This window comes from Colias croceus, chromosome 2, assembly GCF_905220415.1.
Source record: "Colias croceus chromosome 2, ilColCroc2.1".
Classification (NCBI taxonomy): Eukaryota; Metazoa; Arthropoda; class Insecta; order Lepidoptera; family Pieridae; genus Colias; species Colias croceus.
This window is the reverse complement of record NC_059538.1, coordinates 6,657,400-6,670,206: the sequence shown is the minus strand read 5'-3', so window position 1 is coordinate 6,670,206 and position 12,807 is coordinate 6,657,400. Positions and strand designations below refer to the sequence as shown.

At 31.7% G+C, this 12,807-nt stretch overlaps 2 protein-coding genes across 3 annotated transcripts; both read left to right on the top strand.

Annotated features, from left to right (window-relative positions):
• Positions 1–4,542: 4,542 nt before the first annotated feature.
• On the top strand, positions 4,543–7,548 carry LOC123705700. Of its 2 annotated transcripts, none has more exons than XM_045654665.1 (3): positions 4,543–5,158; positions 6,606–6,795; positions 7,180–7,548. In XM_045654665.1, exons 1-3 carry the CDS (start codon positions 4,904–4,906, stop codon positions 7,476–7,478), a joined length of 744 nt encoding a protein of 247 aa, XP_045510621.1. In that variant the 5' UTR covers positions 4,543–4,903; the 3' UTR covers positions 7,479–7,548. The 2 variants fall into 2 exon arrangements, with proteins under 2 accessions (XP_045510621.1, XP_045510622.1); XM_045654666.1 differs by lacking the exon at positions 4,543–5,158 and adding an exon at positions 5,558–6,111.
• A 1,184-nt stretch (positions 7,549–8,732) lies between these two features.
• LOC123705698 lies at positions 8,733–10,491 on the top strand. Its single transcript, XM_045654662.1, has 3 exons — positions 8,733–8,985; positions 9,073–9,340; positions 10,116–10,491. Exons 1-3 carry the CDS (start codon positions 8,743–8,745, stop codon positions 10,421–10,423), a joined length of 819 nt encoding a protein of 272 aa, XP_045510618.1. The 5' UTR covers positions 8,733–8,742; the 3' UTR covers positions 10,424–10,491.
• Positions 10,492–12,807: the final 2,316 nt, after the last annotated feature.

Here is a 12,807-nt window from a genome sequence, read left to right as displayed (position 1 = left end):
TTTCATTGTTATATATTAGCAAACGTCATTCCTGTGAAAGTTTACGTGTGGCCTATCTATAAATATGAACTATGATCATTTATAATAATAAAATGTATGGAATGAGCCATTACAATTGGTTTAAGTTATTGAGAAATCACCGCTTGACTTTTATTACTTACCTGATAGATGATTTTTTTGTCTGGTTATCTATTGGCACATATTAATTACCAAAACGACTGATTCACTATTCAGTGTATGTAAACTTTTGTAAAGAGCAACATAGATGCTATATGTATCTGGCTTTTAAATAAATAAAGAGACGATCTCATGTTACCTATTTAGGAAAATGAATTAAGGAACATTTATATGACATACATACATAGTAATTTCAAGATATAATGAATATTTTCTAATGCAATTAAATATTCTTACCATTAAATAACTGATAACATTTTTTGGATCATAATAATTCACCCGATAGTTTATGACGTTGTTTAAGGCGGTAGAGCTAGGGCGGGCGGCTATACTTATAGGTAAAACAGAGCTTTCTAAGCGTCAAATGTGATTTGATCCACGATTACAATACATTAATTAATAGCTCAAGTTATAGTAAAATAAGTAAGTATAAATAATTTTAATGCTATTCTGAATAAAGATACAAAGACAAAGGACGTTGCAGTCGGTAGCCGTTTTAACATTACATACCTATATTTCTTTTAAATATGTGACCAATAATAAATTTTATTTTTATATAATTATATTATATGGTTAAATAGTTAAATATAAAATAAATGCAATAATAATATTAATATAATAATCAATTGTCATTTGTCAATAATTTTAAGACAAACAAAAATGACACAAAAAAAATTCATAATAAATTTTTAAAATTTATGTTAATCATGTGAGAGCTAGTGTATAGAATACATTAACGTCATTTGAAAATTTGTCCCGAACTAACTCTTATCGATTTGCAAGTACCCTCACCCTTACATGTAACGACCCCTCTATAGTTGAAGCAAACTATTCCACCTACCGTCGATCCTGCTACCCCATTGCACCAAACTAGCATCTGCGATATGCCCGCGTTCTCTATTATTCCTTGGCTTTAAATATCCCCTCAGTTATTATGTTATCCTAGTACCTTCGTAGCTTTGTATTACGTCATTGCATATTTTGATACGTCACCATTCACCAACTTGTAGACGGGCTACGAACCAGATTACAAAGTTTTAGGTAGTTTTAGTTACGAAGATAGCTAGCAAAAATAGTTAAAAAATTGTTGTATTTAGGTTGTATCTTGCATGTATGTATAAATATAGATATATTGTAAAGGACGTTATAGGCAAAAAATCCTGAACTCAGCTACAAGCTACGCCGTTCGCGTAACGCGACGTAGGCTATATTGCAGCACATCTTTCAGAAAAAAAAAACGTTCTGAATTTATATTATTATCAAAGTTAAATAGTGGCAATTTCCATTTAGTATGGATTAGCAACATAAATACAAATGTATATTTAGAATTTAATTTGGATGACAATTTTGTTCTTTGTAAATGAAAAATTGTTTTGTTTTATTATGAAGCATTAATTAATTACTCAAATTATATACTTACATCAAATAAACATATATATAAAATAACAAAGAAACAAATTAGAATTTACGTTAGTAGGTTTTTTCAAGGTTTTTTCTATATTAAATAAGTTTAGAATTTAGATATTGATATTTGGTAAGTATCACATAAGTATGTAGGTATTTAAATATGACGAGAAATATTCTGTTGTAATTTGGATCCTTTTATATCGTTGTATTATAGGTGTGTGTTTTATATGTAACTTTGTAGTCTCTAGCTAGCACTGTTGTTTTACCACACATACCTACACGAAAACTACAACATTTGCAGTATTTGGTATCTATGTACTAAGGAAACAGAAAGTCCAAGAGATTTGAAGAGACCTAATTCTAGACTTCTAGATAAAGAGTCTCTCAAACCTATGTATTCCCGGTGTAAAAGTAAATGGAATCTCTAGACCTTTCAAGTTTCAAGATGAGCGGATGAAACGTTTTGTCACATTTTCATCAGGAAGAAATAACTATACAGGGTTACTTGTAAAACACCAGCAACCTCGCAGGACAAGATAGCTAAAATCATAAGTAACAACATTTGTTCTACGACTTTTGGCATAACGCAATAAATTATTTTTAAATGATTTTTTAAACTTTTATTGTACTCTCCTAACATTTGTAAGTCTATGTTCTGTTCATTATCGGATGGACGAGGCGACGCGTCCTTCCCCCTCTCGTTCGCTTCTTGTTTACAGAATTTTTGGGAGGCGTAGAGTTTATAATATTCAAACGGAAAATTAAATGAATATTTATTTTTGTATGAAAATACAATTTAACAAATTATCAAAAGTCGTAGAACAAAATATGTTGTTGCTTATGATGTTAGCTATCTTGTCTTGCGAGGTTGCCGGTGTTTTATAAGTAACCCTGTATAATATTTGTAATGAGAATGAAATAATTTCCGGTTGTTTGTTTGGAATCTATACCCATATATTATAAAGTTGAAGAGTTTGTTTGTTTGAACGCGCTAATCACAGGAACTACTGGTCCGATTTGAAAAATTATTTCAGTGTTAGATAGTCCATTTATCAAGGAAGGCTATAAGGCTATATTATATCATCACGCTAAGACCAACATGAGCGGAGCACTGCGGGTAAAACCGCGGGGCACAAGATTTAGGAATAAATCTTTCTAAATCTTTATTGAGATTTTTTTAAATGTTAAGTGGTTTTCAGGACAAAACTTGCTTTCCTAGTGACATTTATTATTTTGAGAATTTTAATATCTGTCATAAAGTGGAATAAGCATGTAATTATTCCAAATATTTATCAAAAAGTTAAACGGATATGGAGAAAAAATTGACAAAATATTAACACATAATAAAAGCGAAATAAAAGCATTCTTTGAGTTTCTATAAAAAAAGGATTTTAAATTAATATTAATTATTTAATTTAATAATCCAAAGTTAAATATCGATTGGTCTTTATTGATTCATAGAAAAATATGATAAATTAATATGAGAATTTATTATATTTTATTTCTAAATGTGTAATAAAATCGCTGAGTGACTGACTAGTGTTACCAACTCTCAAAAATATTTATCCCTAAAGTTTGTGTCAAAAACCCCTAAAAACGCCTAAATTATTCAGGTGTACCCCTAAAAAAATATACAAATATAAATTAATGATGATTTAGAAATAATATACTGTAATATGTTTCAAAAGTCTTTTTATTACAAGTTATTTAATACATAAAATATTTCGTCTTCATCTAATCTCTTCATAAGATTCAGCGTTTTTGAAATCATACATGTTGAATAAATTTAACATTTTATTGGATGGATTAAATGTTGTACAAGATCCACCATTTCGATTTATAGTAGAGCCATTTTAATAGGCAACATTTGACAGTTCAACAAAATTAAACAACGTAACCTAGTAACGACGACATAGAATAACATGATATTCCGTTTTGTTAGAACTGCACATTTGCTTTACTTTTTTAAATAACGATTACATATTTATAATAATAATGACCAATACAAGTAATTTTAAGATTTCATTTTACTGATAAACCATTCTACACATAATAAACAATTTCTTAATTGAAGAACTGACGTCGCTACAATTTTGTGTCAATAAACCTTTTTTCTTTTTAAATACCAGAGATGTTACTCTAAAAATCGAAATCTGACATCTAGAATCGAATGCATTGATTACTTGTGAATAAAATCATCATAAATTAATAAATTCGATTGACAAATGTTTCAAATCCGTATCGATTAATTCACTTTAATCGATGTTTTTATACAAGTTACATCTCTTCGAAGATAAAATTGATAGACGTCAAATGTTGCCTATTAAATTGGCTCGACTATAATGTAAATCGGACCATCATGATACTTTGCAACATTTTATTTAATTATGTACTAGATGTCGCTATGACTCGCTAGGTCAAGAAATAAATATCAAAACTAGTTATGTAATTATCAATTTAAAAATATTAAAGAGTCAAAAAATCCCTAAAAATAAAATTTCAGACCCCTAAAAAAATCCTATCTCACTTATTTACCCCCTATCTTATCAGTATCTGGGGGGAAAACCCCTAAGTTGGGAACCGTAAATCGCTCTACATTGTAGGGTTGTGACACCCTCTTCGTTTTCTACATTCCTAGTACATTCAACCTCGAGTACAGCTCAGAAAATTACGTCATTCATGTTCGACCAATCAGATTGAACTTACCTACGTCATATGCGCCGTTCTCTTTCTAACAATCTAGTTCACGCATACACGAAACTGCTGGATCGATAATGATAGCTCCCCTATCTCGAAAGATCAATACATACCCTGCATTACGTCACTACGTAGTATTGATCTGCACAATCAGTACATTCTCTTGTTTTTGAAACCCTGGTAGATAAGTATGCCGAGAAAATTTTCTGCATTCAAAAAACTTAAGGTTCGCAAGGAAAATCTTATTAAGTTCCTCAACTAAACCTTGCAGAATCTCATATAATCTCAGTCGGCAATTCTGGAATGTAATTAATATAATCGTTGATTATTTTGTTCTATCTCTATAAAATTCGGTACCTATATATTGGAAAATTGCATAGCTCATCATATTATTGAAGGGAGGAAGTATCCCCAACAAGTAAATTACGAACGGTGTGGTACTCTCAATTGAGTGAGTGTGCTTCATTTGGTGGCCCGCCTACAGACTCGACTCTGTTCACATCTACTAAATCCGTTGATTAATCTTTACACCAACTCCAGCAGTGTATAGTCGCCTAGTATTTTTGTCGCCGTTTATCCGAAAAGTTATCCGTCCTTATCCGGGTTGCGTACATTATCCCAAATGGATAATCAAATTTTAATATGGTTTTGCTTGCTAATAGCTTTGTCTCAATGTTACAACACTAACAATAATAATTATTATTTTGAAAACCATAAATATTGTGATGACCTGTCGCCATATTATGGTGATATAAATTTGGACCAAATATCTGGTATTTGGTATGGTGTTGAAAAAATTCCACATACAAAGGGAGAGTATAGAATAGAGCATACAAATGAATGCTTCTACATCGATATCAAGGAACTCTACGTGCAGGTTTGTAAATATGTTCCTTTATAATAGTAACTTATGAGTTGATAATTAAAAGCATGTTTTTGTTAATTGTATTAAGTACATAGGTAAAACCTAAGGGTAAAACGTCTAAAGCCATTACGAGATTCAGTATTCATAAAATAATTGTATTTTGTTTCGTCAAAATGTATACTTGTCGTCGTGAATCGCATATTTAAATTGTTGTGCTATAAAAAAGAAACACCTGCATAGTGTGTTTTTTATATATTATAATAATTTGCAAAGTTAATTTTTGAAGAATCATGATGCTTCTTAGGATACATGCCACCTAAACATGTACATAGTTTTATAATAATAATTAAATCACATTTAATTATGGATATATGTACATATATTCATTGGTCTTTTTTTCATAAATATAGGTAGTAAGTACTGTGTATACTGTATAATAAAGTAAAGTAAAACTAAATGGAAAGCTTGGTGAGGAAATCCTCTAATCAGTTTTTGTATCACAAATAATAAATTGAAGTTAAAATACAAGGATGTGGGGTCGAGGTGTGCCATGAGTCAATTAACAGGTTAAAGTGGTCCCTGTTATTCAGGCGCATAAGGATGACGTTCATAAACGGATCCGTGAGACTGGAACACCTTCAATTAACCACTTGTCTCTGTGCATCAAACTTAATTACACATACCTACAGTGCGTTCGTTAATTTAATTAAATTAAAATGAATCATATTTTCTTTCTGTTGTTATCGTCATTTAACATTGTACGTGGTATTGATATGAAGTTTTGTCCAAATTTACATCCAATTAAGGATTTTGATGAAGAAGCCGTCTTGGGTTTGTGGTATATACACGAGTATATTTATCACAGAGACAATAATACAATAACGGAATATAATCCTTACTGTCCAATTATACAGATACGAAAGTTTGAGGATTATGTTAGTGGTGGCCTTATTAACAGAGACCTTGTAAGTAGGTAGTTATAATAAGTGGTGTTTCAGGTGTATAACATACGTATTGGTGTAGTTATTGAAGACATTATTATTATTAGAATTATAATATTTCAGGAAATATGTTTTATAAATTGTAAATAAAAAAATAATCTCATTGCTCTTTGCCTTTACGTACAACATATTCGTCCATGGTACAACTTACAACACAACATAGATTTTTTTTGTGCTCCTTCGTGACAAACTTTGTTCTGTCAAAAGTAATTTTGTTGTGGTTGTTTCTTTTTACGTTTTTTCTGCCCATAACTTTTTGAATATTTTTGTTGAAGCTTCATTGTGCCTTAACTAAAATATTCATAAAGTTTAGGCGAATTGGTCGAGCCATTCTTGAGTTTTATGCTCTTGGTTATTCATTTTTATTGATTTTAGGCACACATCAAGTGCCAATCATTATTAACCTTATGTATATAAATCGTTATTACGCTTAAATAGCAATACATTTATATTTCCAGCCAACTCCACCTACACCGTACCCTCCGTTGACAAACTCTCCATATTTAAATAGAGCCTACGGACTACCAGAGCAATACAGAATCAGACATTTTGTGTTGGAGTGGCACGAAGGCTTGTGGCAAGATGACTATCACATCAAGGTTAACACGTCTCATAAAGGATTTTGGCCTACAGATGTGCCAAATGGATGTAAGCATTAAATTAAAAATATATTAAAAAAACTTCACAAAGATATTTTAATATACTATCCTGACAAAATCAAATTCTAGAGAGCGAGAGTTCTCCCGATTACCTGTGTGATCGATAGATCTTATTCCCCGACAAAAATATTATAAGCATATTTTCTTGTGATTTTACGCGAGTAGGTATTATTAGAAATTAAAAGGTTTATAACGCATTCTAAACATCTCCCTGAGATCTAAGCCCTGAGACCACGCTCGCTGTAAACTGTTCAAAACGTACCTAAACAGCTAATATATTTTTCTATCTATCTAATTCATCGAATCAGAAATCAACATTCAAAGAAAGGTTTTTTATAGTATCTCATATTAATGATTTAATTTTTTTTTTTAGCTGTCGACAAAATATATCGATTTTTTGGTGGCGTTATACAAGTATTGAAAGTGTCTCATAACCACCTGGTGCTGAACTTCTGCATGAGGCTCCCGCATTCTCAATTGTACAGCGTGGTTCTTTCTAGAAATGAGAATCAACTCACATCGGAAGATCTGGCTAGCATCCACAACATCTTCTCCATAAAAAATCTGTCGACGTCGTCTTTAAAAAGAGTTTGCGAAAATTCTGCGATTAGTGTTAAATCATCTTCGTACGTTCTCACATTAATATTTGTGTTTATTTGGAAGTCATTCTAAAAGAAATAGGAAAGTTTGAAATGTACGTAAATGAAATATGTTTTTATCAATACATAAAATGGTTTCATAATACTTTGTTTTATTTTTAACCTGTCATTGGAAATATTAGTACCTAACATTTATTACCCGTAAGGATGGGGAGGAGAGAAGATAAAGATCTAAAAAAATAGTAAGACCTACCATGTACATTCATAGAATGTATTTTATTCTATAAAATGGAAATGTAAATTAATATGAAAGCCTTTTTATTCAGTTCAGTTTATTATTCTGTAATTAATTTTATGGTAGGTACAGTACGTAATATGTTTATGGTACAGGTGTATGCTGCACGAATGTTAAGTTTACGCAATTTTATAGTGGTAACGTAGTGTTAGTATTATAATGATTTGGTTTTAGATTCCTTGTTATAAAAGGAGCAAAAGAACTTGTGTGAATTACTAAAATTATTTTTATTATGAAAACAGAAAATGTACCTATCTACAACAAATCTGATGTTTACACCGACCGTCCAGCGGTTTGGGCTGTAGAGCGTGCCAAATAATACATACAATATATAGGTATGCAGTCGAAAAATATAAGTCTCCTTCTGATGCAGTCGGGTAAAAAAGGCAAAGTAAAAGACTTTCGTTTGTTTTTATTAGGGCAATTTAAATTCTAGAAGAATTTGAAAAATTATAAAGAATACCCTGGGAGATTTTACGGCAATCCCTTGAAAAAGAAACTGATGTCTGATTGGTTTCGCATACCTACCTAAACTATAATATTTCGAAATGGCGGTTTGGTCATACCGAAATGACTAAGACAAGTTCATGTAAAATAAGGTAATATGGCTCGAAAGCGTTCTCCATAAGATAATCTAGTTATATGAAAAATTAATTATTTTCTCATTTGAATATATACAAATAGTTTGAAATATTAATAAATATATTTTCTATAATATCATAATATGCTAATATTATGTAAAACTATCCTGAATAATCATATACCTACTATGATGTTGGTAATAGCTTGTAATATCGATTGTTTTATCTATCGAATAGTTTTATACTATTGAGTACCTATTTGCGAATAATAACAAGGAATATTTTAATATATCCCGTCATTCCATGTTACAAGAATGCAAATACAATCTGCACTGGCTATAATTTTCCCTGATTCATGTTAGTGTTGCGCCATTTAGCTACCTGAACTAATTTGCTAATTAAATGATGCGGCCACGACCGACGCCTTGTCCCATATTCCTTTCGATATTCCAAGTGTTACCATGTTTACTTTGTTGGCTCCCTTATACTTGAGTGTAACCTTAGTTCATGGTCTATGTGGCGATAATATTCGCTGGTCACACAGAGTTAACATGGATGACGTCTATGGGGTGTGGTACGGAGTTGGATATGCCCAGCACAATCCTGATATGACTAACAAGCCTAATGAAGTAGGCTGTGTTACGTTGTACATATCAGATGCAAGTGACGAAATAAATTATACAGACAATTATATCGATTGGCTTGTAAGTTTGAATTTAATATAGATCTTCCAATGTTTGCTATCATCAGAATATTTATAATCTAATTCGTTGTTGCCCTTCATTTACCAGATACCTAGAGGTAATTTCACGGACCAAAAGTGGAGATCGTCAAAAAGCAATCCGTGGTCTGGAGACTCACTAGCTGGATCGTGGATGGATATACGACTGAAAAGAAGAGTCAAAAGGGACTTATTTGGTCAAAAACAAATTCGTGTATTGTGGGACGAAGATGGCCACACTATGGAACAGGACTATCTATATTATCCCGAAGAACCTGGATTTTGGACTGCAAATACGATGTCGACTTATGAAAGAGAAATGAAAGCCAGGGGTGTGGGTAAGTTACATATTTAATAAGCTTTTTATATTATATAGGTACCTATTTATATTTGCTGATATAAAATATACAGGGTTAGTTGTAAAACACCGGCAACCTCGCAGCACAAGATAGCTAAGCATCATAAGCAACAAAATTTGTTCTACGACTTTTGATAATTTGTTAGATTTTATTTTCATACAAAAATAAATATTCATTTAATTTTCCGTTTCAATATTATAAACTCTACGCCTCCCAAAAATTACGTAAACAAGAAGCGACCGAGAGGGGGAAGGGAACGTCGCGTCGTCCATCCGATAATTAATAGAACATAGACAAATGAACATAGACAAATATTAGGAGAGTACAATAAAAGTTTAAAAAATCATTTAAAAATAATTAACTGCGTTATGCCAAAAGTCGTAGAACAAATGTTGTTACTTATGATGTTAGCTATCTTGTCCTGCGAGGTTGCTGGTGTTTTACAAGTAACCCTGTATATCGTATAGTACCTATATCGAGAAATAAAGTACAGCTCGAAATATCACAAAGATCAGTCGATATTGTAACCGTTGTAACCTGATATTAGGCGGCATGCCAACAATGACATATTTATTTATGAACTTATGTGAATAAAATAACATGGTCAAACTGGTATTTGTGCAAAAACTTTTTTGAATAGAGATTTTAAGAATTCAAGGAAACCTAAAAAATATTTACAGCACTACTTACTTTTTTTAAACTAAATTTAATATTGATACCGTACACAATTAATTGTTTGACATTAATTTCACAGAGGTTTGGTACCCCGATGATCCACCCCGTCACCCAGATGTGATACGCCTGTTAAAAGTTACCCCATTCACACTTATATTGAACCACTGCTCAGAGATTGGTGATGGTGGCATTTTTTCTTTGGTATTAAGGAGGACGCCTTCAAGAGTCGAGCGCTGGGAGTGGTACCAATACCAACAGCAATTTTTTAAGTTTGAATTACCTAATGTGTATCGTTATACAGCTGTTTGTGCGTCCTGTATAGATTCTAGTTCTTTAGTAATTGTATTCTTTTGTTTATGTTTAACTATCATTCAAAGGTTTTTGTAAATGTGCAAGCATCAGTTTTAGATTAATTGCCCTTCTTATATTGTGTCAATGGGTTTTTGTTTATATATATATGACTGATAAAGATTTATTATGTTTGTGTCTGTACAAAATAAATAAATTTATAACCCAATACAATTGTTTTATTGTCAAAGATTTAATTATATCGTAACAAGTTTGCTTTGTGCGCTAAGGGGTAGATATGGGTGTATTGTGCAATGTGCATGCATCTGGGTGTTTCACTGATTTGATTGTGTTTCACTGATCGATTTTCTTTAAGGACAAGTAGGTAATCAGCCCCCTGTGCCCGTTAACCACTGTACGAAGGAAATGGTCACCTAACTTATTCTAGTTGTAGCTTTGGAATGGTACTTAAAAAACTCAAAATTAGTAAAACGCACTTAGAGAATATCAGATTGTCCCCCTGCAAGTTGCAACCTCACAAACTCACAAGCGTTAGTTCAATGATATTAGCACTTAAAAACTAAAATGTGCCTTTACATGATATCCTTCGAGAACATTAAATAATATCGGCATTGATTTATTTTAAATTGATTGATTTTTTCTATATGCTCTTTAAATTTAAAAAACAAAAAAAGGATTCGTGAGTAGATATGTAGTAGGAAGACGAAATTCTTAATTGATATATCGCCGTGGGCTCAATTTAAGTAAATTATTCTAAAGGAGCTGAATGGGTGACCTATGACTCTACTTCCAAACAGGAGATGGGGTCACAACTTTGTGAAGATAAACAGGAACTCAACTATGAGTGATTGTTACACTAATTTGACTAATTGCAACGTTTGACCTAACGTATTTGTAGTAAATTGTTTCATGAGTATTCCTTAAAAGTTTAAATCACGTGACATCCGTTATATTTTGCTAAGAGAACATATATATGTTACCGGAAATGTATGTAATCCGTCATTGTATACAATTCCTAGGAAATGTATGTAATTCCTAAAATCGCACGGAAATATGTGAAATAAATTATTTTATACACATTGCCTAGAAAATCTATACATTTCCTAAATAGCAATCAGAAATGTATAATGAAATAATATTGGAAGGTACGCGGGTCGATGGGGGGAGGGCCGAAAATTGCCGTACCTAATCAGAATTTTTGGTTTGGATAAGGGGGTGGGTTAGGTTAGGTTCGTGTTTTTTTTAAACTACGTAGAAATAGGAGCCCCACGAAGTGGAGCTCCGTCGGCTCACGACCTCTTTTTGTAGAATTTTGGAAAAAGACGAATCTCGGCATATTACAAAATGCCTGCCGTTTGTAATACGGCGGATTATACAATCCGACTGGGACGTGTACAAGGGGACAGCGGGACGAGGGGACTGATTACTAACCAAATGAAAATTTGATTGAATATAAGTTGATTTAAGAAATGTTAATTAGTAAGATAATATGAACATATTATTATTATTTTACGGTAAGACTGTTACCCGATACAGTGTTTACAGAAATCATTTATTTTATACATTTCCTAAATAGTATAGGATTTGTATACAATTCCTTGATTTCATACATTTCCGGTGACATATACCTATACTACGTAGGTATATATACCAATTTTGGGGTGGGTGGGTTAATACTCGCTTTCTTACCAAAAGTGTTCGTTGTTTAATACTCAAATGCGTATAATATTCTTAACTTATTTATGGATACATTCATAGAAGCCCTAGATAATTTATTAAGTATTCATTATGTAAGTAAGTGTAGTCTGGTAGTTAGTTAGTATGTACACACATAACATTTTATGTTCATTGATTACTAGCTTTCCACCCGCGGCTTCTAAAACCTAATAAACCTTCCACTTGCATAACTCTATCTATTTAAAAAAAAACCGCATCAAAATCCGTTGCGTAGTTTTAAATAAGTATTTAAGGATACATATGGATGGTAGTGATGAAGTTAGAAGTGTAATATCAGTTATTAGTTATTATACTTACTATCTGATTTAGATACGACTTATAATATATAAAGTAGGTATTATAAGTTTCAATAATAATTAATTACTTATCATAAATATTGGGTGGTTGATAGAGATATTGAGTCGTCTTTCGTCGGTATACAAAGGCGGTAGGTAAGTATATGGTATTATTATTTTGTGATATTTCTTGAAATTTTAAATTTTCTAAAAATTTACTGGTTTTATTAAGTAGTAAGGCATGCAATATCTGTTTAAAATTTATATATATTGTTGTCGTGGTCATATCGTAGAATTGATCATTTCATGATATGAGTGGCCATTTCACGAAATGGTCGCATATCGTGAAATGGCCAACATAGTTTGATCAGATCGTTAAATCGTCAACGTTTCACGATTTGGTCATCCACATTTGGCCAGATCGTATAAAATATAAAGAGTCCATAAAAT

What these genes read in the sequence shown, in the direction of transcription:
- LOC123705700 (XM_045654665.1), top strand. Translation starts at nt 4,904, where the DNA reads ATGGATAATCAAATTTTAATATGGTTTTGCTTGCTAATAGCTTTGTCT. An exon ending in TCAAGGAACTCTACGTGCAG is followed by an intron (nt 5,159 to 6,605) that starts GTTTGTAAATAT and finishes TTATATTTCCAG; the next exon opens with CCAACTCCACCTACACCGTA. An exon ending in TACAGATGTGCCAAATGGAT is followed by an intron (nt 6,796 to 7,179) that starts GTAAGCATTAAA and finishes TTTTTTTTTTAG; the next exon opens with CTGTCGACAAAATATATCGA.
- LOC123705698 (XM_045654662.1), top strand. Translation starts at nt 8,743, where the DNA reads ATGTTTACTTTGTTGGCTCCCTTATACTTGAGTGTAACCTTAGTTCAT. An exon ending in ACAATTATATCGATTGGCTT is followed by an intron (nt 8,986 to 9,072) that starts GTAAGTTTGAAT and finishes TTCATTTACCAG; the next exon opens with ATACCTAGAGGTAATTTCAC. An exon ending in AATGAAAGCCAGGGGTGTGG is followed by an intron (nt 9,341 to 10,115) that starts GTAAGTTACATA and finishes TTAATTTCACAG; the next exon opens with AGGTTTGGTACCCCGATGAT.